At 30.5% G+C, this 26,900-nt stretch overlaps 1 protein-coding gene across 1 annotated transcript in view; it reads right to left on the bottom strand.

Annotated features, from left to right (window-relative positions):
• Positions 1–3,551: 3,551 nt before the first annotated feature.
• LOC123302886 (myrosinase 1-like) overlaps positions 3,552–26,900 on the bottom strand; it is a 37,430-nt gene continuing 14,081 nt past the window's right edge. Inside the window, exons 4-11 of the mRNA XM_044885980.1 lie at positions 23,548–23,875; positions 18,591–18,685; positions 18,186–18,524; positions 17,976–18,113; positions 16,191–16,400; positions 16,065–16,131; positions 3,838–4,102; positions 3,552–3,711 (exon numbers count right to left, since the gene is read on the bottom strand). Coding sequence (XP_044741915.1) covers positions 3,552–3,711; positions 3,838–4,102; positions 16,065–16,131; positions 16,191–16,400; positions 17,976–18,113; positions 18,186–18,524; positions 18,591–18,685; positions 23,548–23,875 — 1,602 coding nt within the window. The remainder of the gene's footprint in view (positions 3,712–3,837; positions 4,103–16,064; positions 16,132–16,190; positions 16,401–17,975; positions 18,114–18,185; positions 18,525–18,590; positions 18,686–23,547; positions 23,876–26,900) is intronic.

Raw genomic sequence — 26,900 nt, 5'->3', positions numbered from 1 at the left:
ATTACGTAGTAATTACTTAAAACTTAATAATTAATAACAGTGCTTAATGCAATTTAATAAATTTCTTAAAGAAATAATAATTGAAATTAAATTAATAAATAATAAGTGGGAAAATGGAATTCTATTCTCGCCCGAGTGAATTAAAATTTGAAGGCAATTTGGCTGAAAATTGGAAAATATTCAGGAGAGATTTAGAAATTTTCATAAAAGCAGCTGATATTTCCGACACCAAAACGTCGAGTGGAAGAAAAACAGCAGTTTTATTAAATTTTATTGGATCTAAGGGTAAAGATCTGTATAACACATTCGAGTTTGATGAAGATGAAAAAGAAAAATTTGATGGCGTTTTACAAAAGTTTGAAAACTATGTACAACCTCAAAAAAAACTCGTGCTCAGTAGTTTTCTGTTTAACAGTAGAAATTAAAAAGATGGTGAAACTTTTGAATCATTCGTCACAGAATTAAAAAATCTTGTTAAGGATTGTGAATATAAAGAAGAAGAAAGAATGGTAATGGATAGAATCATTCAAGGTGTGCGAGATGTACGTCTTAGAGAATTATTATTGATAGAGAAGAAATTAACTTTGGTTAAAGCTATTGAAATTGGCCGAACATCAGTATTGAGCAGAGAACAAGCTAGTGTCATGAATGCTCCAGAAACTGTTGATCGCATAAAAACAACCTCAACTGACGATAAGAAGTAGAATAAAAAGGACATGGCGGCTATACACAACAAAATGGAGAAAAAAGATGGAAGAAATAATTATGGTGACAAAGCTAAAACCAAAAACACTAGTCATTCGGGAAATTATTTGTGTAAAAAATGTGGTAAAATGCATAAAATAGCAAGTTGTCCCGGGTATGGACGAATTTGTGGAAAGTGTGGTGGAAGAAACCATTTTTAAATTGGGTGCAGTAGTACTAAACATATTAGAGATTGCACGAGCTCTGATGGTGGATTGATCATTGACGAGGTAGGCACAAAAAATTTTTTGGGTGAACGTCAGTGGACACAAAAATTAGAATTAAATAATAATAATAATATAACATTTAAATTAGATACGGGAGCAGATATTTCCATTATTCCATACACAATGCTAGATAAAAACAATCGTAATAAAATAAATAAACAAACTAAGTTGAATTTAGAAACTTATAATGGCGGTAAAATAAATACAATGGGCAAAATAAATTTGACTTGTTTACTAAAATCAAAAAAATATAATATAAATTTTGTTGTTGTCGATGATACCTGTAATAAAAAAATAAAACCAATTTTAGGTTTGTTAGATTGTGTAACAATGGGATTAATACAAAAGGGAGTTGTAAACAAAGTTGAAATAAATACAAAATTAACTAATAAGGAAATTTTTATTGCTAACAATGCTGATTTGTTTACGGGGTTAGGTTCATTTCCTGGTTATTGCAATATTAAAATTGATCCAAGCGTAAAACCTACAATCAAACCCCCTAGAAGAGTACCTTTAGCTTTAAACGACAAACTAAAATTAAAATTAAATGAGTTAGAAGCAAGTGGTATTATATCAAAATGTGAACCAAAATCGTGGGTTAGTAATCTTGTTGTTGAAGAAAAAAAAAGATCATACGCTAAGAGTGTGTTTAGACCCCCGTGACGTAAATAAGGCTATCATTTGAAAAAATAAACTAATCCCTACAGTGGATGAAATGGTTTCTAAATTGTCGGGTGCGAAAATCTTCACTGTCCTCGATTTAAAAGATGGGTTTTATCATATAAAACTTGATAAATCATCAAGTGAACTTTGCACATTTTCGATACCGCTAGGTTTCTATCGATTTCTAAGACTTCCGTTTGGAATTTCTAGTGCCCCTGAAAAATTTCAGGAGCGTAATGAGAATAATTTTAAAAATATAGACAATGTTATTGTATATTTTGATGATTTATTAATTTATGCGCGAACGGAAGAAGAACATGATAAAATTTTACAACGGGTAATTAATAGGGCAAGAGAAAAAAATATTAAATTTAATAAAAATAAAGTTCAATTTAAATCGAAAGAAGTTAAATATTTCGGTCTTAATTTTTCAGATCAAGGTATTAGTCCAGCAAAAGACTATGTTGACTCAATTTTAACACTTTAATTGTCTTTTACCTAAATCTGTAAAAGATTTAAAAAAATTTTTGGGCATGATAAATTATCTAAGAAAATTTGTTCCCAATCTTTCTGATCTTTTATCACCTTTAAGTGAATTTTTAAAAAAGAATATTAAATGGTGCTGGCTTCCGTGTCATGAAAACATTTTTGATGATATTAAAATAGTCATAACAAAAATTTCGAGTTTGAAAAATTTTGATTCGAAATTACCCATCACGTTACATTGTGACGCGAGTCAGATCGGTTTAGGATGTTGTCTGATGCAGCATAATAAACCCATTAGCTATGCATCACGAAGTCTGTCAGATACAGAAAAAAATTTCGCTCAAATTGAGAGAGAATTATTGTCTTTAATATTTGGAACGCGTAAATATCATCATTTTATTTACGCTCGTGACATAGAAGTCTTAACAGATCATAAGCCCTTAGTGACTTTATTCGAGAAGCCGATAGCGGCAATACCCTCACCGCGTTTACAACGAATGCGCTTAAAGTTACTAAAATATCGAATAAAACTAACTGATAACGTTACTGATTTTGGTATGGTCCAGGGAAGATGCTGCCACCACCTGATTGTTTATTGTGAAGGATTAATCAGGAAAATCCTTGTAGAAAAATAACCAACACTTTTGATTACTCTTAAAACGAATATTTAATTTCACTTAATAATACTGTTGTATTTGATAAATATTTTGTTGATTACAATTTAGCTTGATCATCAAGGTTAAATATTTACTGCATACTTTTAATAATTTTACATTGCCTTTTTATATAGTTAATTGTGGGCCAAAATATTGGCTATCGTGACGTATTATTTTAAAATATTTGGCTCGTCAGCAAAATTATTAAATTTATGTCAGTTTAAATAAATAAAAAAAATTAATAATAATATTAAACAAAACTTTGTTTAATAATTAAGTAATACTTAAAAATATGATTGATTTAGTGTATTAGAACCACTATTTTAAGGATAACGCTGTCCTGGGCCTAACACACCTCCCGTCTTTTTTTTTAGAGGGAAAATAATTGCAAATTATTTTTCATCTAACTCAGAAGTAAAGTTATCCCTTAAAGAGAAGAAAAATTATAAAATAAAGAAATTGAAAAAAAATATAAAGGATAACTTCGATAAATCAATCATAAAATTATACAAATAGTGAATACAAAAAAATATGAATCATATAGTGAATACATTGTGAGTTCAATGAAATCTAGTAATGAAATGATATATGATACATTTTATAAAATTATTATTATTATTATTTTGCAATTATGCAAAAATTTAGAATTTACTATTAAAAATGTTATGAATTAAAAAAAAAAAATTGCAACTGTTAAAACTTATTTATAAACATTATTGGCCTTGAACGTTAATTATTTTTTTGTTTTTAAATGTTTCTTCTACTTTCACTTAACTTAACTAGAAATGTGGAATCTCAGCACCTGTTGTGTATCGGGGGCTTTGTCAAGTACCTCCGATAGTCGTGCTGATGAAGTTTGGGGAGGCGTGTACGCTACTGATTGGAACTGTAGATCTTGCTGTTGGACTCCATTATGTGGTTGGATTCTGGCTTTGCTTTTACAGCACAGTATTAGTCTGACGATGTTCACTTTGTTGCACCACTTAAATAACTGGTAGAACAGAATGCTTAGTACTATTAGCACTACTAGTCCTATTACGGTGTTGTACCAGTTCTCGTACTTAATTATGAACGGCTTGTTTAACTGATTTTGAAGAATTTCATCCATTTGATTTAACCGATTCTGGTTGCGTCCCAACTCGGATAAATCCATGTTAACAATCTTCATTGGTTTTAATTCAATTTCAGTTAAACTTACGTTTTCAATCTTTTGATTACAGCAAACGTCGAGAGTGATGTCTGTAACAGGAATTTTTATTTCCGAAGAAGTACCGTTTACAAGCTTAACTGCTTTTAACGTGTAAGCATTCGTATAGCCGGTACAGTCTGGAGACAATTGCAAAATTCCTATTGATTGTAAAGTTTCTTCAGTGTTAGGATAATTTTTGCAAACGATATTTAAAGCTGTGGGTTTACTAGTAATGAACATCCATTTATTCCGACTAATTGGCTGCCATAATTCCATTTCAGCGTTCAAGGTCTTTACTTGGCATATTGATGGAATTCTGTTGACGGTTTTGGAGAATAGTTGTATTTCGCAAGTGTCCTGATTTGTACTTCCGATTGTAGTGATTTGGTTGCAGATCCAGTATTCAATAAGAACTTCCTTACAATGCTCTAATGATCTCAATAAAGAAAATTGGGTTCGGGATTTCGAGATTAAAATATAAGGTTGTTCAGGTTGGATATAAGAATATATATTTGAGTTATTTTTATGAGGGGTGGGAAGTGGAAGAATGTTGTATAAATCGTAGTCAGTAGCTTCGACCAGTGGAATTTCTAACTGAACATATAGTAGGTTGTTAAAGATTAAGGATTTTATAGTCATTATATCATAGTAGCTTTCGATGTTGGACAAGATTATTGGGAGTGGTAATTTATAACTTTGGGATATTTTTTGTAATTCATTAAAAAGTACCGTCGGGTTGATTGTGTTGTAGTCAATAATACCGTGTCGAATAAGAGTAAGGCTAAGTAGATATCTGTCCACGGTTATTGTAAGTTGAGAAGTTAATTGGTTAAGTAAACAAATGTGGTCTATCACGGATAATTCTATATCGTCTCTGTTAACTGAGTCCGTGATATTCCTTGAAAATTCATTAAATAATAAAAGATTTTTGTTCAATGTTTCGTCGTTTGTTTTTAAATTTGTCACAGTGTCATTAAAGTCTTTGATAGTTGATTCTATTACGTGTATCTGTTCTTGCATTAGGGTGTGCGTCTGTCGTTGATCACTTATCAAGCTTTTGATCGAGTTAGCGTAAAACTCGTTGTCGTCCGCATTTGGTATACCGAAAAGCCATTTAAGAGGATACGACACTCCATTCAGTATTCCACGCTTGACTCGGGTTTCCGCTTGAAAATGATGCGTTAACGTCCTAATGTTTCGTTTGGTGTCAGTCATTCGATCCTGAAGTATTTTTAATTCTTGAATACAAAAGAATCGATTCAGGGTTTGTAACGTAATTAAGTGACAAAGATTCATTGATTTTTCGTAATGTTTTTCTATAAGCTCCATTTGTTCTTCTATAATGGAAAAGTTATAGAAATTTACTAACTTGTAATTGGAATTACTAAGTTGAGTAGATCCCATTAATTTATAAAAGAGTCCGGAAGTTGAGTTTACTTTTGTAATGTGGCTTGGTCTGTCGGGTGTCAATAATCTTGAAGTAGAGACGGGAAAATGACTAAGGATTGCGAGCATTATAAGAGCGAACACGAGTTTAACCATTGTTGTAATTTAGGGTCTCGTTGTGTCTGAAAGAAATGGTTTCAAAAAATCAAAGTGATACGTCCTGAATTTATTTTTCGTTATTTCCAAAGAGGCTGTATGATTAGGATGAACTTGTATTATTTTATATGGTCCTTTGTAATTCGGGTTAAGTTTTTTATATTGTAGTTTCGATAATTTGTCGTACAGTAGTACTAATTGTCCGTTATAAAATTTAGCTTCATTGTGATGAGTTTTGTCATAATGTATTTTACTCTGATGTTTGGCTTTTATTAGGTTTTCCTTGGCTGTTTCTCTAATTTTCTTTAGTTTGGAGGTGATATCGCGAGTAAGTTCCTGATAATTGGGTTTTATTTTTGGGTTTGATATTGAGGTTGGTACGTTAGGCTCAATACCGTATACCAATTTGTAGGGTAATTCACCGGTTGAAGAGTGTCGATGGGAATTGTAAGAAAATGTGGCAAGTGAAAGTAGTTCGTCCCAGTTATCATGACTTTTATTTATATAACATTTCAGGTAATCCTTAAGGGTGAGGTGAATACGTTCTAATGACCCGTTCGTCTGTGGTCTATATGGGCTGGACAACTTGTGGTGTACCGAAAGAAATTTGGTAATTTCCTTGAAAAGTTTAGAAGTGAATTCTGTGCCTTGGTCGGTCAGAATATATGAGGGGAATCCAAAAATCGTGCAATATTTAATAAAATGCATGGCTGTCGTTTCAGCGTTATGGTCAGGGAGGGCATAAGTTTGAATAAATTTAGTTAAGCTATCCTGAATGGTAAGTATAAATCGATTACCATTTCTAGTTAGGGGAAGAGGGCCCACTATGTCTAGTGCTATTTGTTCATTAAATTCAGAAGCCGTTGTGGTAATCAGCATTGGTGATTTGTTTGGATTAAAGTTTGTTTTATTTTTCTGACAGACTGGACAACGTTTAACGTAATTTTCAATATCCTTTTTGATATTCTTCCAGTAATAATACTGTCTGATTCTATCGTACATTCGAACGAAACCAGGATGCCCTGCTAATGGATTATCATGATAGTCCTTGAGCACGGTTTCGATACTTTCGGGATTTTTTAATTCGATTCTGATATTGTGTAACACGGAGTAATCTAGGTGTCCTAGAAGGTATTGTAAAAGGGATTTAAAAGTTTCTTTCTTTATATTGGAGAAAAATAGGGGTATATTAATAATTGTCAATGTATTGATTTTATTTGTTTTGCACAAAGAGACTAATTTGGAAAAACAATTGAAAAGTTCATAATTTGTAGAGTCCGTATGATTTTGCTTTATGAATAGGAGGATAATTTTTTGTCCTTGTTGTTTGGAATTGAGGATCGTTATGTCACCTAATTTGGGGAATTTTAATTTTTCTACAGCACAGTTTTCATTTATATAGTACGAGAAATTGTTGTTATTGGACAAATCACATGAATAGGGGATTACAAGATTGTTAATTTTTTCGAGAGGCGATGTATTAATAGGGGGGTTTTTAATGTCAAGGGTTTCCTGATGGAATCTTTGGAAATTGGTAAACGTTTTCTTTTGGATTATATTAATTGGTCTACTTAAAGCATCCGCATTTGTATGCTTTTTACCAGGTTTATAAATAATTGTGTATGTATATTCCATTAGTCTGAGGCGCCAACGGACTAACCTTGATGCGGGATCCTTACAATTCATTAGCCATGTAAGGCTACGGTGGTCCGTAATAATAGAAAACTCTTGACCCAGTAAATAGGGTCTAAAATGTCGCACGGAATCCACAATAGCAAGAAGCTCTCGCTCTGTGGTAGAATAGTTTCGTTCCGCGTCGTTTAGAGTACGAGAATAGTAGGCGATTGGGAGATCAATGCCATATTCACCTTGGGATAGAATTGAACCTATTGCATTACCTGATGCATCTGTACTCAGGATAAAGGGCTTAGTAAAGTCGGGGTATTGTAGGATTGGCTTCGTAGTTAAAACGGTTTTGAGAATTTTAAAAGATTTTTCACAATCGTCGGTCCATTTAAATTTTGTATCCTTTTTTAATAATTTGTTTAGTGGTTTAGAAATTTCCAATCCAAGGAATTGTTTTATAGCTTTTGGTGAGTTTGGGGTTGCGATATTTCTGATTGCTTCTATTTTATCAAAGTTCGGTTGGACTCCCTTGTTGCTTATTTCGTGACCCAGATAGGAGACCTGTGATTTTAAGAATTCACATTTGTCTGGTTGAAGTTTCAGATTGTGCTTCCGAAGTCTCTTGAAAATTTCAACCAAATTTTGATTGTGTTCTTCTAGAGTTTTTCCATAGCAGACGATATCATCGAGATAAACGAAGGCTCGTCTACCTTGAATTCCAGCGAGTACTGTATTCATCATCCTTTGGAAAGAAGCTGGTCCGTTCTTCAAACCAAACGGAAGTCTCTTAAAATGATAATGGCCTAAAGGGGTCGTAAAAGCAGTCTTTTCTCGGTCTTCTTTGGCCATTGGGATTTGATGATACCCTGATGCCAGATCCAGGACAGAAAAGTACTGGCTTTGTCCAAGTTGGTCCAAAATTTCTTCAATACGTGGTATTGGGAACTTATCCGATATGGTGACTTCGTTAAGCTTCCGATAGTCTACCACAAGACGCCATTTTTTCTTTTGAGAGAAGTCTTTTTTCTTAGGCACGACCCAAAGATTCGATGACCAAGGACTATTAGAAGGTTCTATTATATCGTCCTCTAACAGTTTTTTTATTTGTATTTGGACTTCCTCTTCATGAATCTTTGGGTATCTATACGTTTTTGTATACATTGGGGTTTCGTCAGTCAGTCTGATTTTATGTTCAAAGGATGACGTGTGAGATAGTGAGTCGTTTGGGAGGTGAAATATTTCGTCAAAGTCTATACAAATTTTAATAAGACTTTCATTTTCTTGGGGTTTAAGGTGTTTCATCCTGAGATTTTCAATAAGTAGTTTTTGTCGAGTTTCGTCTCTTGGTTTAAAATAAATTGGTAATAATACTTCTGGATTTTCTAGTTCCATAAATTCTACGTCTAGAGGTATATTTATTTTGACAGGGTTTCTGCTTGTGTTGGTTATGGGTATCTTATCTGTCTCTCGGGAAATTAATATATTTTTTGGTAGCGATAAGTGTGGGGGAAGGGGGGTATTTGTGTTTATAAAGCCGCCATTGAGCTTGTGGTCTAAAATATTAATATCAATTTGAACTTTTTGTCGGGGCGCTAATTGTACTTGTAACTTTTCAATATTTAGTTTTAGTGTCCTATCTTGATAATTAATAATGGCTTCCATTTTGGATAGGATATCATGACCGATGATTCCGTCATATGGAAATGACGTTAATAAACTTCCGTCGATCATAAAGAATAAGGCTTTGAATTGTGCTTTACTCTTTTCCAGCTTTATTTCTGTTTTGCCCATTGTTGGAATTGAATAAGTTGTACCTAGACCAGTGACGTTAGTCATGTGTTTAGGGTCAACAAAGGTATTTCGTGTATCCAAATGAGTATGTTTAACAATGCTTATAGAAGCTCCGGTATCAATTAGAAAAGTCAAAAATTTTTTTTCAGAGTTTGGGGAATTAAAATCAATCGTAAAGTTTTGATCTGAGTAGTCTAAAGGAAGTTTGACGTCTTGAAAAATTTGGCGATACGACGTTTATCGAGGACAGATTGGAGTTTAAATGATTTATACGGGGGTTTTGGTTTTGTTTCATAGCGTCGTCGTACATTTTTTTTCGACATTCGTGTACCAAATGACCAGCATTCCCACAAAATTGGCATATTTTTGTTTGATTTTTATAAGGGGGTTTGTTTCTTTGGGGGTCATGGTTTTGATTTGATCCTCGTGAAGGGTTTTGATTATATTGGGGCTTAAAATTCCGATTATTCTGGGGGCTGTTTGATTGATAATTTCGATTTTGATTGGGGTTTTGATGTTGTATAAAATTCTTTGAGTGTTGGCTGTGATTACGGTTTGAGTTAGGGTGATTGAATCTTTGTTGGCGTTGCATGTTAACGAATTTTTCCTCCGATACTGCAATCGAGTAAGCCTCGTTAATGGATTTAAAGTCCTTTAATCTTAAGACACGAGATATCTCTGCATTGCTATGAAATACAAATCGTCTCAGTCCTATTTCTTTTATAAAGGCCTTTTTACCATTTATTTCTGTGGCATCGGAAGTCGATATCTGAATAGCCATCAGACATCGATTCGTTAACTTTTCAAGCCTTACAAAATATGTGGTTATATCTTCGTTCGGTTTTTGCCTAGAAGTTTCAAGATCCTCCAATAATTGAGAAATGTGTGTATGGCCTTGGAATAGGATTTGTAAACTTTTTTCTAGTTCTATAAAATCCGAAATTTCACTAGTATTAAGTCTTACTTTGACTTCTGGTGAAATTTTTGATAAAATATACGCGAATAAAAGGGGCTTTTGCATTTCACTAGCCAACTGTATTGCATTTTTAGCGTTTGAGATAAAATGACTATATTCATCCCGATCACCATTGAAGGGTGATATTAAAGAGGTATAAAGAGGTATAAAAAAGATATTAAAAATTGAACTGAAGGTTGTTCAAATAGAGTACTTTTATTTTCTGTAGAATTTTCACCGCCTGGCATGTTTGTGTCTGTTAAATTAAGTCGTCTTGTAGTACTACGAGTTATACGTGCTGGGGTGTTGAGGAACATAAAATTATGAAAATAAAAGGGGTTACGGGAAATTTGGGGAGTGATACAGTACTATTTAACACTTGAGATCAATTAAAATATTGTAAAAAAAAATTCTTACTAACCTGTAGGTTCGTTATTCAACCAAATCACAAAAGTGAACCGCTTGAAGTCTAAATTGTACACTTGCCAATTCTCCAATCGTGTTGAATTCCACCGCTGCACACCAATGTTATGTTACTGATTTTGGTATGGTCCAGGGAAGATGCTGCCACCACCTGATTGTTTATTGTGAAGGGTTAATCAGGAAAATCCTTGTAGAAAAATAACCAACACTTTTGATTACTCTTAAAACGAATATTTAATTTCACTTAATAATACTGTTGTATTTGATAAATATTTTGTTGATTACAATTTAGCTTGATCATCAAGGTTAAATATTTACTGCATACTTTTAATAATTTTACATTGCCTTTTTATGTAGTTAATTGTGGGCCAAAATATTGGCTATCGTGACGTATTATTTTAAAATATTTGGCTCGTCAGCAAAATTATTAAATTTATGTCAGTTTAAATAAATATAAAAAATTAATAATAATATTAAACAAAACTTTGTTTAATAATTAAGTAATACTTAAAAATATGATTGATTTAGTGTATTAGAACCACTATTTTAAGGATAACGCTGTCCTGGGCCTAACAATATACCCGGAAAAAATATGCATGTGGCTGATGTGCTTTCGCGATTCAGTCCAATAAAATATGATGAAGACGACGATTTTGTAAATAATGAATTAGTTCATATTGTTGAGATAAACACTGATATTCAATTATCAGATGAAAAAAATAAATTGTTTATAGAATGCAATTGTGGTAAAAAGCGGATTTTCTTATTTCTATTGTAGATTATTGGTTCCTAAAAAACTTAGACCTGACATATTAAATAAACTTCACGAAGGCCATCTTGGGATAGATAAAACAAAAAGGCTAGCAAGACAACATGTTTATTGGCCACGTATTTCTAGCGACATTGAAAAATTTGTCTCTAAATGTCAATCTTGCGAAAGATTTAAAAATAACAATATGTATTAAAGAACCATTAATACCACACGAAATTCCCAATATTCCATTCTTTAAAGTGGGTATAGACATATTGGATTTTAAAAACAAGCTGTACTTAGTAGCTTATGATTACTTTTCTAAATGGTTAGAGTTAATGCCTTTAAAAGCAGGTACATCCGAAAATATATTTAAAAAACTAAAATCAATATTTTCACATTTTGGCATTCCGAAAATAGTGGTTGCTGATAATAATCCGTTCTCTTCTGTGGAATGTAAAGAATTTGCTCGAAACTGGAATTTTGATTTCGTGCACTCTAGCCCCAGATATCCGCAATCAAATGGCATGGACGAAATGGGCGTTAAAATTGCAAAAAATATCTTAAAAAAATGTAGCATAAACAATGACGACATAAAGTATGCGTTGTTATTATACAGAACTACTCCGGTATTGGGTAGCAACTGGACCCCAGCTCAATTATTGCAAAGCAGACTTATCCGAACTAAACTACCCGTTACACATGAAAAACTAAAACCTAAAATTGTAACAGGTTATAAAAAATATTTACTTGATAGAAAATTTAAAACTAAAAAATATTACGATAAGAGAACTAAATGTAGACCCGATTTTAATTTAAATGATAATGTGTTGTATAAATATAATAAAGAATGGAAACCTGCTAAAATTGTTAAACAAATAGACAAAAGATCGTATGCAATTTTGAATGAAAACAATAATATATTACGCCGAAATTCATATCATCTAAGAGCGAGTGGTAATGAGTTTAACTTGCCAAGTGATAATGAGTATCAATTGTCCACTGATGATCACACAACAAATAGCTATATAGTGCCATATCACACCATGAGAGGCCGTGAAACCTCGAAACCATTAACCTATCGCGAATAAATTATTTGTTTTGTTATTTATTATTACAATTTCTTGTTGTTTGTAAAAAAAAAAGAAGGAAAGAAAAGAAAGAATTTATTTTATTTTGTTTTGTAATATTTTGAAAATAATTGTTGTATTAATATTTCGAAAATAGCACCATTTATTAATTCAATTGATTATTGAATTGAAATTTTTATTTAAAAAAAAAAAAAAAAAAAAAAAAAAAAAAAAGTTTTAATTTTGAATTTAACAAGCAAACAAACAAACAACCAAAAGTTTTGTATAATCTTTTGAAAGTAATTGTTGTGTTAATATTAAAAATAGATTAAGTAAATAGATTAAGTGAATGAATGAATGAATTAATTAATTTGTAAAATAGATTAAGTGAATGAATAAATAAAAAAGAGGAATTTGGAATTTCATTAGATTTTCAAATTTCATGAAGAGTCAAAAAAAAAAGGTTAATTAAAAAAGGAAGATGTTGTGTTAAGTATTATATAATTATTCTAGCATTATCTATTTGTTATTTACCTAGTAAATATTACTTGTTTTTGTAATAATAATTATTCAATAAAGAACAGTTGCTCAGACAACACGTCCCGAACATAACAATAATGCACTTATTGCGTTTCCTATGCCTTTAAGGATGTATGAGCATGACAACAATGTTTGATTTAAAGGCTCAAAATTTGTTTATAGGTAGTCTTTTACTCAAAGAATATGTGGTTAAAATTTCAGCTTAGGTAACCGTGCAAATTTTTAAGAAAAAAGTCATTAAAAATCGATATAAAATACATTGGCTCTTATGGAGAAATCTCAAAAAAACGACATATTTTGGAAGTTTTTGATAATTTTCATTTGGAATGAATGAAAACAAATTAAAAAAAAACTTTTTAATAGAAAGTAAACATATTAGCAATGAATTAGAAAAGAAAAAAACTAAGTGTCGCCGTCCCCATATAAGGGATGTAAGAGCAGGGTAGATTTAAGGTTGAAATTATTTTTATCTTATTTTCAACTTTGATGATGAATTTTGTTATAACTTCATGAATGTAGACGAAAAATAAAAATAAAAATTTTCGATATGTGTCTTGGTTTTCGAAATATCGAAAGCTAAATAATTAAACAAAATTTTCAATTTTCGATATTTTGAAAATTAAGCCAGATATCGAAAAATTTTATTCTTACTTTTCGTCTTATATCGTCAAGTAATAATATAAATTTATCATCAAAATTGAAAATATCTATTTTTAAATTTGTGCCTAGATAATTTTCATTGTAATCTATATATTTCAGGCGAATTTCAATATAATTCATCAGTATGTAAACCGGAAATGATCAAGCTCCGTTTATATTAAAAGAATTCTGTAAATAAAATATGTAAATAAAAGTGAAAACAAACAATTGACTAAATAAGATGTTGAAATAGCATGAGTAGACAGTGTTGATTACGGAATTTATTGTTTTTTCACGTCATATAAGTAAAGAGAGGTAGCCAGCAAGACATACATGTCACACAAACATGACTGATATTCCCATATATTATATACTATACAATATTCGAATATAATTTGTTCCCTCACGGGTAAAGAGTGATGGTTTCGAAAAAATGTTTCAAACAAAAGTTGTTTTTTATAAGGAACATTTCTTACATTTAAACTTTTGTTCTATCTCTAACGGTTTACTAGAAGGATCCGTAGGAACCATCCCCAACACCCATTTAACCTATGTTGCTCATTTACGAATTTGACCTCCCTTTTTACAAACTTTGACCTCCCTTTTTACAAACTGAGCACGCTGTAAAAATTACAACTTGATATATTTTTTCGTATTTGAGTTATCGAGATGACAGAAGTGATTTTATGAATACCTGTACCAAAATTTTGTTGGTAGCATGAATATTTTAAAGCGTTACAAACTTGGGACTAAACTTAATATACCTTGTATATCAAGAGAGTTTTTTGTTAAAAAGTGAGCATTTTTTTGGAAAATTTGAAAAATCTCAAAAAAAATTTTGTCATAAAAATTAATGTCTATTTATTAATGAAAAAGAAACACTTTCATCAAGTTCCATGAAAAATGATTTTCTCATGATATTTGAGTACTTTTTGAAAAAGTACCGTACAAACGTTTTTTAATTTTTTATTATTTGAAATTTTTCTGCATAATATTTTTCGATAGGAGATTTCACTATTTCTAAGAGTTTCGAGTTTAACTGATTTTTACTATGTTACTTACAACCCACATTAACAATTCCACCTAGTCGATACCTGTTAATAATTTACTGCCTTCAAAATCTAATTACACTAGCCTATAATATATGATATAGATATTTTTGGATAAAACTATTCAATAGTGAAACTGATAAAGAATATGGTAAATTTTTGAATGCAATGAGTATTACTAAAAAAGATTAATATGATACTTCAACTGATCGTTTCTACGGGGATGTTTCTTCACCAAATCATGAAGGTACAGCTACGCAATCATCATAGGCGAGGTTTAACACAAAAAACGTCTAAACCGCGAAAATTTCTAATGTCAAATGGATCGAAATACGGTTTTTATACCATGTATATATGAAATATACATAGTATATTAAGTTTAGTCCCAAGTTTGTTACGCTTAAAAATAATGACGCTAGGAAAAAAATTTTGTCATAGGTGTTCATAAAATCACCTAATTAGTCCATTTCCGGATGTCCGTCCGCCCGTCCGTCTGTGGACACGATAACTCAAAAACGAAAAAAGATATCGAGCTGAAATTTTTACAGCGTACTCAGGACGTAAAAAGTGAGGTCAAGTTCGTAAATGAGCATCATAGGTCAATTGGGTCTTGGGTCCGTAGGGCCCATCTTGTAAACCGTTAGAGATAGAACAAAAGTTTAAATGTAAAAAAGGTTCCTTATCAAAAATTAAACAACTTTTGTTTGAAACATTTTTTCGTAAACATCACTGTTTACCCGTGAGAGCGCCAATTAGGCGGAAATTTTATAATATGTACTATTCTTAATTATCAGTTATGTATGTGTCACATGTTTGTATGTGTTAGGTGATAAAGAAATCAACACTGACTATACATGGTATTTCAACAATTAACTCAGTCAATTGTTTGTTTTCACTTGTTTTCATTAGGTTCTAGAAGGTATTTATTTACTTTATGAGCATTGCAGATTATCGGGAGATAATTTACCTCGTTTGTGCATTAAAAAATGCATTTTTTGTGATGCACTTTTTTAGGCAATTAAAAAAACAATTATTAGCCCGTCAATAATGTACCAAATGGGAAAAAATGTACCTTATCAAAAAATACCCACTGCAATAAAGTAAGTGAAAAAATGTCAAGTCTCATACACTAGATTTTAAACAAAATTTACAGATTAAAATTTTGATTTTCGAACCTCTAGTTTTGGGTAATTCACGCCACGGAACCATACATTTAGTGTGATATTCGTCTCAAGAGAAATAATGCTATATAAATGAGTCTATGTTTGAATTTTGACTCCACATATATCAAAAACTGTTAGAAAAGATCTTTTACTTTTTGAAAAGATGATTGTTTTAAATTTTGACTAAATAGCCTTTTACACTTGGTTAGTTAAGGTTAGGTTAAATTAATTATGTTGACTGTTCACAAGGACACTTAGGGCACAAGGTCCATTATGATACTATATATTCGCTGTTTCATTCAGCGTCTCAAATATTTTTAGATGGTGAGTACCTTGTGGATGGTGTTAACCTAAACATAACACTACCCGAGACAAATAGTGTACGGAATTCATTAGGCTTTAAATAAATGGGACACTAGGATTGACTTCTACAGAGTCTTTAACGAACTTTTTTGATGAATAAAATTACTGATTACATTTTATTACTGATTACCTTACCAAAATTTTATTAATATTAAATATATAAAGAATAACAAATGGAAAATATTACATTTAGTTTCTAATTTTGAAGAGCTGCTTTTTACTTCATCAGGAACAATATACGGCTGTTTTGTAACCTATGAAAAAATTAATTTTATCAGATTTCGAAATTACTGTTAAGAATAATTTTGTTTACATGTAAATTATCCAAAACTTCTCTAAAAAAGTAAGCAGATGCTTTTGGTTCAGTAGATCGTTTGTCATCTGTAAAATTCGTATAAAATAATCCATAATGATTCAGATAACCCATAACCCATTCGAAACCGTCCATAAGACTCCAAATTCCATATGTGTGAACATTACAACCTTCATTTACCACAGCATCATAAAGTGCATCTAAATGCCCCTGAAACATGTGATTCAAAAAGCTTCCGTGATTATGTCCCAGAAAATTTATCTCTGACGAAATGCAAGGCTTTAATTTTTTTACTCCCTTTTTTCACTCCTAGTGTCTTCTCGTCTACTTGTCTGTCGAAAAAACTTCTGTATCGATTTATAACCCTTTTCCCGTGATTCTATCGAGTTGAAACTTTGCAAGCAGAATCTAAGCGGCGATAAAATGGGTTAGCTTATTGAGTAAGTTTACTATGACATGTATAAGGTTGAAAATTTGTAGGTAGTTGTGAAAAGTAGGTTTGTTGATTCTAATTCAATGCCAACCATAATTTGGGGTTGTATATTTCTTGATTTTGTCTTAAAATTTAAAAAAAAAATTTGACTTAAAACTCGTTTTAGATATGATTCTAAAAACTTTTTTGTTTCTTTTCAAGTTCGAAAATTCAATGTGTCATTTCTCAAAAAAAGGTTTTTCGAAAAAAATGTTTGTTTTAAATTTTGTTTGAAAAAACAAAATAATTTTAGTATAAAAATTTTTGGAACCACGTCGTTCCTCATTGCACGTTTTAATATGTTTGCTGGTTGGGAGGTAAAAACAAAAAATGTGCTACAATTTAAAACGATCCCAAAATCCGACGATGTTACCTAATACCTAAACTAATAAAATTTATAAATAGATTCAGCTTGCCATGAATTTTGAGAATATTTTGAAAATAATTAACAATCTGTCAATTTATCATATTTTTTGTCCAAAATTTAATTTATTTATTTTTCATTCAAAAAAATGAGTTGTGAGTTATCAGAAGAAGTTAATACATAATAATAAGAAGTTATGTCATAATAAGTATCTTGATCTAGCCAAATAAAGGTTATGTACGCACATAATGAGTTGACTACTTAATCAGAAGTATGTCTCTTTTAAACTAATATTACAATTAACTTATAAGGTATAGAGTTAAAGTAGCTTTAATTTTTAATTCTTTAAACAATAAAACAAGTATTTGACTTCCTAAATTAAAACATTTAAATTTTCAACACAGATATGCAAACAGTATATTGAGAGAAAACATGAAAAAAATTTAAACCTAAAATTACCAATGTACACAAACGCAAATAGTATGAGAAAAAGTGAGAGAAAAAATAAAAAAAACCATCTACAATTTATCTAACAAAACTAAAATTTATAGTTAATTAGTAATAGTTTGTATTTTCAAATACTTTTTATCTTGTTTTTTATGTATATTTTTCAATTTTTTGGAATTGTGTTTTTTTTTTTTAGCAAATCGACTCCTAGTCACACTGAATATTTTAAAAAATAGACAAAAGAAATAAGCACAAAATGCTCTTAAAAACTTGAACATGTGCATAGTCAGTGATTTAAACAAGCAAAAAATCAAAGCAAATCTGAGTAAAACAGTAAGCGCTACATGTATAATATACGAAGATACGATAGGAACATAGTTCCAACCGAGCGACCCACGACAACTCTCGCTTATATTTCTTAGAAAAAAAATTTCCGTCTTAAAATTCCGATTAAAATTCCGATAAAAGTCAAAAATGGAATTTTAATTTTAAAACTGTTCACCTTAAAATATTCCACACATTCGTAGTTGTCTACAGTATTTCGAAATGTTCCACATCCATTTTCCATAATAAAAACTTTTGGATTATTGTATGTATTTTTCACATACAACAAACTTTTCTTTAAACCTTCTGGGTAGTTCTGTAAATAAATATATATACAAAATTTAGCAGACAACTTTGTCTTACTAAAAAAAATCTTTTTAATACTTACCGCGATATATGGATTTTCGGTAGCTACCCAATTTGGATCAGGTGGAGCCATATAATAATTTAAATCATCATAAAATGATGGTATTTTAATACTAAATCTTGCTCCTCCTATCAAAGTATTATTTGCATCCTTCAAATTTTTATAAATTCTTTGAGGGCTGTAATAATTCAAACCAAGAAAGTCCGATGTATTTTGTATATATTTAACTTCATCTTTTGTAAATAAGATTAATCGTGATTTGTGAAATCCTTGTTTTTTACTTTTTCTGGCCACTGTTTCTTTGAAAATTTCTGGATAATCACCATGTTCAGAAAAAATTGGATCCAAAAAAATTCCATGCTGAAATGGGTCATATTTTTTAAAAATAAAATTGATAACATTGCAGTTTTTATGAAATTTGTTTACCATGATTTTACGGAAAGTTGTTATAAATTCTAGATCTTTTGTGGAATTCCATGCTGGCTCATACCAGTCAAATTTTGCAACTATTCCAATAAGGCCTAGAATAAATTATGAAAAAAAGTTTTTGCACATTTAACAAGTATAGTTAAGAAATACATTCGACCAGTGGCGTAACTACAGTATCTGAAAGTCCGGGCAATTTTACTGGAGGATCTTCATGCTAAAGAATTGTCATATCCCTAATTTATCTGTTTGCATGCAGTTTGGGAACGAAAAGCCACTTTTTATGGTTCCGAAATGCGCCATTAAAATTAAAATAAAGGAATGAATGGTTCAATCTCTCTTAGGAAAATATTCACGGACAAGACCATGAAAAGACTCTTATACAAGGTTTCATAACGTTGAACGTTATTAGTCTGCTTAATCAAACTCACAAGGAATTATCAATAATACAATTTTACTTAAAAATAATACAAACTCAATTAAATTGTTTCTAATGATATAATAAAACAATGAAATAAATATAAATTCACTATAATCAATTATTCCTATATTTTTCTCCTCCTCTTCTGCATTACTTTTTTTAAAAATTTTGCGATTGCTATATAGTCTAATTTTTCCCAAAAGTGTAATTTTGCCCAATCTATATCTTTTTGTAGGTACTTTGCCCTACAAATTCTGAAATTAAGTGTACTTCTGTTCCGACTTGTTGCTCACAGATCATACAGATTCTGTTGCCACACAAGTCTTTTTTTGTTGATGTACCTCCAATTTCCTAATCTAAATGTAGCCAATTCACTTCTCCATTCCAATTCTATAAATTGTATGTATTTTGCGCCAGTGTCATAATGAGCCCGCTGTAGAAGTTCAAAGATGCTTTCTCTTCTATATACTGCATCATTTTACCCGCATCTCGTCAGTCGTCACTAACGTTTAGATCTCTAAATATGTGTATTACTTTACTTCCCCAACTTAAATCACTTTCTGTGTTTTTACTTTGAGCACATTCCCACTGTAACACTTTACTATTGTTATTTACTAACTTTATGTAATGGTTGCCGATATTATTATAGACATTACAATCAATAGGCACTTGCCCTAGTTCTAATAGTGTCCCATTATTTGCTGTACCATAACTGACTCCAAGCACCTGCTTAGAAAATTTGTGCTTCACTTTACAAATTTCTTCAAATTTTCTATCAACTCAACATACTTGACACCCGTAAAGTAGAATTGGCTCAATTAGCACATTAAACATTCGTAAAATGATGTCTGCGGTTATCCATTGATTTGCATACATAAATTTTAGTATGACTCGAGCGTCCCTGTCAGCTTTTTTTCTTAACACTCTCAAAATGCTTGTCCCACTTCCCGTTCCAATTAAAACATACCCCTAGATAGTTAAAGCTATTAACATTTTCTATCTCAGTTCCATCGTATTTCCACACATCTCGCGAACCAAGTTTAAATCCATATCTGCATATTAAAATTTTAGTTTTATCTTTGTTAACTATCAACTTATTATTCTTGCAATATTCTTGTAACTGGATTAATGCTCTTTGCAATCCGATCCCTGCTTGAGAAATCAACACCATGTCATCCGTATATAAAAGAACACCGACATTTTAATTTGTTCAGGAAAATCATTTATGAAGAGCGAAAAAAGAATGGCATCCTTGTCTCAATCCTCTACTGGTAGCTCTTCTTTCTGACACTTTGTTTGTATCCATTTTAATGCAAAACTTGTAGTCATCATAGAAAGCTTTAATTATATTCAGCATGTTACTCGATATACCTGATCTCTCCAATTTTTCCCATAACATCTATCGATAGAATCAAACGTTTTTCCAGATCAACAAAGCATGTGTACAATTTTCGTCTTTTCTTAGCTAGTGTTGTGTTAATTAATTCCTTAATCACCATAATTATGATATCCAGTGTACCATAACCTAATCTAAATCCCTCTTGGTATTCATTTATAAGGCTATTTTTTTCAGCCCACATTTGCAGTCTATCGCCTATAATTTTCAAAAATATTTTGCTAAATACCCTTTTTTTATACACATTGCATATTATTCCAACTTTCCATGCCTCTGGAATGGTTTTATTTTCCATTATTATGTTAAACAAGTTGGTTAAGAGTTTAATTATACTAAGATTTTCATGTCTAGTTGAATTTTTTATAAAATCCATCGAATCCTTGGGCTTTATTATTTTTCAGTTTATGGATCGCGTATTCTACTTCAGATTCTTCTACATTATTGTCCAAAATGTTGTTGTAATTATTTGTACTGTCATAATTGCGCAATTATGCATGCATATTCTATTATTATTTTCAATAATTACAATCTCATCCGGTTTCTTTGAATATATTTTTTCGTAATGCTCTATCCATTCCTCTGCTTTAATATTTTCTCTAGTAAAGTTTGTTTTATTTTTCATTCTTTCTACCAATTTCTATAAAACTATTTTGCATATCCACATTCAATAGGGCTTTTCATTTAAAAAAAACGATTCACATTTGTTTCGTACTAAATGATTTATAACCAATGTGATAAAATGAATAACAAATATCTTCTATCTTAGTTCTACTTATTGCTGTCAGTACGAACAAATAAACTCTGCACTTGTGCTTATGCCATGATGAATAGGCCTATTGACTCCTTCTAAATTTTCTCAATGCTGTTCTTGCCAGGTACTTTGAGTACTTACATTCCCTGCCAAACCAACTGTTTTTGAGTTTCTGTGTATTCACTATTTTTCTCTTTATTCGCATAGACTTTCCTGCCCATTTATATAACATTTCTAAAACATTATAGGCTGTATTTACTTCTATTTTTGCTATCTCGTTTTCTATACCATACACAAACAGATTACATTCTTTGCTTCCAATGTTATTTTCAAATTCATTTTGTTTTAAATCATTCCATTTATATAATTCCCAAAAATGCCAACTTTCATCTTGTTCTCCCTTTTTATCTTTTTGCATGTTAACAGTGATTTCTACGGCAAAATGTTTGGTATTCTCAATATTATCCGTAATAATGATATTTATGTAATAATGAGCTATTTACTTTAATTATTACTAAATCTATTGCACTTTTCCCATTCTCAGAAACACAAGTGTATTCCCCTAGTTTGTCGCCCTTACATCTACCATTTAATATAACCAAATCAAAATCCTTGCCCATTTGAATAATCTGTCTCCCATATTCATTAACTTCTTTACCTTTATTTCTTCTATTCTCAACTTCAATACATATATTCTAATCTATGATTGGATACTTAATTTCATTTTGACTTTCCCATTCTTGCAGTTCCCCTACCCTTGCGTCAAAATCTCCAATGACAATCAATTCTGCTTCGAAATATGTATATTCCATATTCATTATTTCAATTTTTAACTCTTTAAAAAAATCTACCCTCGTGTATTTTGAATATTTTGGTGGGTTATATACAGCGCAAATTAAAAACTGTTTTTGATTTATTTCGATTAAAATCCACATACATTCCTCTCATTTATTATTAATCAATTTTACTTTAGCATTTAGATTATCCTTGTAATATATAACAATTTCTCCAGACAATCTACCTAATTCTCCACTTTTGTTTGGCTTCTTAAGCTTCATAACCATTTATATTCATTATATTTTCCTCACCACACCATGTTTCTACTACTATAATTAAATTATATTTTATCAAAAATTCCACTATATGTTTATTATTTTTGAGCCTGTTAATACCCTCTATATTCCAATAAATTATTTTAATACTGTCATAAATTTTTTCATTATCCATTTTTTGTATCCGTTTTTACCATAGAATTGCTTTTTGTATCCATTTTCCGTTGCTTATTATTTTCATATAGAGTTTCTTCTGGGCACCCTTTGACTAAGAAATGTCGTCAAAAGCGGCTGGTTTTCTTCTTTCCACTTATTTTTCTTTTTTTCCATTGTCAAAGATTTATTTTTTCCCATTTGATCGTGAATTATTTTCATCTCGTTTTTTTAATGTCATTGTCTCATAGTTTATGTCTTTTACTGAGTATGTTTCGTTGCTAATTCCACTTTAAAGATCCTCTTATCTTAATTAAATTAAATATATTAAAATTAAAAATGTTGCCATTTTTCGTAGATTCTATCCTTCGAAAATTCTGATGTCGTAAAGGAATTAGGAAGTTATATTTAACCACCGTAATAATAGCAGGATAGATAGAGTTTTGAACAAATTTGGGATCAAAGTTGGTTTACATCAGGACTCTCAGAAATCGGGTATCTACATCAAATTGTGATAAATTTTACCTCGAAAAGCGAAACGATTGATGGCAATCCGCGAACATAAAAGCGATGTCATGAATCATCGAATCGAAAAATCTTGCATTGCGGGCCATGTTTTAAGTACGAAACACAAAATTCTACCAGTAAAGTTTGTTAAATCTGTCATGTTACAAGAAGTTTGGTGGTCTTGAAATTTTTTCAATTTTGAGATAATTTTTGTATTTTATTTTTATAAGTGTTGCTGTAATTTGTTGGTAATGTTTACATATTTACTTTAGTAAGCATGAATTTTTGTTGACTTCGAGTTGAGATATGTATAGTGTATATTAAGAAATTTTTTAATTGTAAAAATACAATTAAAAAAATTACAACAGCCTTACATTTCGTTAAATATTTCGATTACAACGATTACATTTCGATTCCTTCGCGGGTAAACAGTGATGTTTACGAAAAAATGTTTCAAAACAAAAGTTGTTTATTTTTATAAGGAATATTTTGACCGGGTTGGCCGGGGATGGGTCAACGACTTTTCGGTATCACAACGGATCTTTTGGTCTAAGTATGTCCCACCCCAGGACAGCCACTCTAACCTAACCTATAAAAAACGAACTGAAACCTGTACTATTTCTTCGTTGCTGACTGAAATAATTGGTGCACGTAAACAAGTTATAAATTACATTTACCTGTATGTTTTAAGTTGTATTCATTTTTATATAAATGATAGACTCGAGCATGAGCTAAAAGCATATTACGCATACATAAATACACAGCAACACCCGATTCAGCTATTACTGGGGGGAAAAAATCACTTCCATAATGTACTACACAAGCGGTGCTTGGTTGATTTATGGTGATCCAAACGTTTACCTTATCAGCAAAATTATCAAATACAATTCGAGCAAAATGTTCAAAATAATCTATAATTATTTCGTTGGTCCATCCTCCCAAATCGCTTACACTTATTGGTATGTCGTAATGAGATAATGTCACTATTGGTGTAATATTATTCGCCTAAAAAAAAATAAAGATTTAGCATGTAAAAATTGATTTACAAGCTATAGTTATGGCTCCTTATTAGGTGGTGGAAGGGATAATAATTTTTGTAGATATTTAGTCATATTTCGAACTGAGTGAGGGGGTTAATCAATTTTCAAAAATAAACAGGTATAGGCCCGTTGCTTTTATTAATACAAATTTGAAAAAAATATCAAAAATAGTACATAAAGAGTGCTACTTCATCTTCATACTATTATTATCACCCACCCTCTAGTTTTCTGAATAAAAAAATGTATATTTCAAAACTTCCATTGCTTATAACTAGAACACGGATAAAGATACAGAGCGAAAAAACCCAACAAACCGACTTTTTCCAAATTATTGGAAAACCTCGCCCAAAAGATCGTCCCGGGTCAAATTTTTGTGCATTTTTTGCAAAAAAATCAAAAAATTTTTTTTAAATAAGGGTCCTGAACTACTAATTAAAATTTTTAGTGATAAGTTTCGACCTTTTTTATTGGAATCAAAAATTTAAGAGAACTTCATACTCACCTAGCTACTCTATAAAAATGGTAAAAAGAAAAGATTACGGGTTTAAAAACTTTTATTAAACTTAATTTAGGAAAGGCTGTTAAGGCTTACATTGGTATTATTACTTTGGTATTAGATTCATAAACGCAAGCAGTATCTACTCCTTGTGATAGCAGGGCATAAAGCAGTATTTGACTCAAAAATCAGTCAAAGAAAAAAAGAAAAGTTTGCTTAATACCATTTAGAAAGATACATTTTGAAAAGCAATTGTCTGTTGAAACTGGAAAGAGGTCGATTTTTAGAAATAATCAATTTCCGCAACGGGCCGCACTTAGGATACGCCATCACCTGCCAACTCCTTAATAGAGTTCCATCATTAGATATGCATTTTAAAATTTAAAAATGATTTTTAATTTGTGCATGCAACCACATGATACCACTTTTTATAGTTATTATATAAATTGAGGCCATGAGAGCCAGAGTGACCTAACTGCAGAAACATAAGTTTACAGTATTGAGAAAAGAGAATGAGCTCACGCTATCAAACTTTTTTCATTTTCGGTAGGAAAAAATAGATAAATGGTGACATCAATTGAAAAAAATTTAAGAATAAATTTTAGGTCAGTATTACTTTTGTCGTTTAGATCAGATTCCCAAAACAAAGCTCAATATTGAAAAAAAATGGAGCTAGGCCACTTTGGCTCTCATGGCCTCAATTAAGACCAAAAACACAAATTACAAAGAATTATATAATTATACAAACGAATGGATTTTTCTCGATTTTATCAATAAATATTAATCGTAAATATATTCAAAATATTCTCAATCGTCAATCATCAAGTACTTGTAAGTATTTAAAAAATTCATAATACAGAAGTTTTAAAATCGCATTATAAGATCTGAAAATCCAAATTCTATGACCGTAATGCGTCTGGCTTACTTATTAATTTTTGCACTAAAACTAAATTGTTTGTTATTTCTAACAATGTGCAATAGAGATAAGGGTCGTAAAATTATGTGTGATAGCTTCTTTGACTCGGAATGATGTATAGAAAAATGTGCCGGATTCAAAAGTTATAAGTAATAAAAGAAGAAAAAAAAAGGTATTCCGTTTTCGTCAATATTTAAGATATTTTAAAAAAAGACCTCCACTCCCACTCCCGAATGTTTATCTTCATTATTTATAATTTTAATTTAATGCTGAAAATAGGTCTTTGTACGTCATTTTTACCCCGACTATTTAGATTATTGTAGTAGCGGTATAAATGAGTACGCCACATTAAATAATTTTTTTTAAGGTATTAAATATTTTACCCGTTTTTTAGTGTGGAGCATAATATATATAACTCAAGTAAAATAATTAAAACAGCTGAATTTAGCCGGAAAAGGCAGCGTCGGGGGTTAAAATTGGTGATAGGTGGTTTTTAGCGATTTGTGGCTAAAGTATTTACCTACTTTACACAAAAAAATTAAATAGTAAAGTTCTTGGTAATAAAAAAATCTATAATTTTTGTACATTTTTTTACATAACCTCAAATTTAACGAGTAAAATGTAAAATACTAATTTTTTTGTTTTTAGTTTTTCTTTTTCAGAAAAAAAATCGGATAATTTTGAAATTTTCATGAAACGTTCTTTTTTTTTATTAACAACAAGAAGAATTTTTTTTTTAAACTAGTTTTTGACATATTCTATTTTTTGGCAAAAACCACCCTTTTTTTGAGCTGGATGAAAAATATATTTTTTTTCATCGTACAGAGTTGAACATGGTCTCATTTTCTTTGTAAGGATGTATATTTTTACTCAAAAAAACCGTAACATTGCAATGAAAAAACATTGTTAAAATCGCCAAAAACTAAAAATTCAATTTTTTCATGTATACATTTTTCAATGTATAATATCTATGATAATTATACCATAAAAAATTAAAAACGTTTTCATAATTAATTACATTAATACATTTTAAACAATGCTTGCTGCAACTACATTTTGAGGTTATACATCCTTTTTCATTCAACTACATTTTGAGGTTATACATCCTTTTTCACTTTTGCAACAAATTCCACAAATTCATGGGTGTAACCAATGAAAATTAAGTAAGTGAAATTTAATTGGTGTAATAAAACAAAAAGATCGATATCTTCCTCAACAACAAAAGTTTTATCATCGTCGGAAATTTAAATTGCAACATTAATTATTAGTAAATCTGTCTCTTCTGCTTGAATAGATGTAAATCCTTTATCAAAAAGTTTCTGAAAAATATTCATTTCAATTAGAATATTTACCCTTGACTGAAGGAGCTGCAATGCAACAAACTTTTGTTGTTGTTGGGCAAGATATCTATCTTTTTGTTTTATTATTATTTTTATTTAAAAAAAAAACAAAAATTTTTCTTGTTGTTAATAAAAAAAAGTACGTTTCATGAAAATTTCAAAATTTTCCGATTTTTTTTCTGAAAAAGAAAAAAAATTGGTATTTTACATTTTACTCGTTTAATTTGAGGTTATGTAA

The sequence above is a fragment of the Chrysoperla carnea genome, chromosome X (assembly GCF_905475395.1).
Source record: "Chrysoperla carnea chromosome X, inChrCarn1.1, whole genome shotgun sequence".
In the NCBI taxonomy this organism is placed as follows: domain Eukaryota; kingdom Metazoa; phylum Arthropoda; class Insecta; order Neuroptera; family Chrysopidae; genus Chrysoperla; species Chrysoperla carnea.
This window is presented reverse-complemented; position numbering and strand designations above follow the sequence as displayed.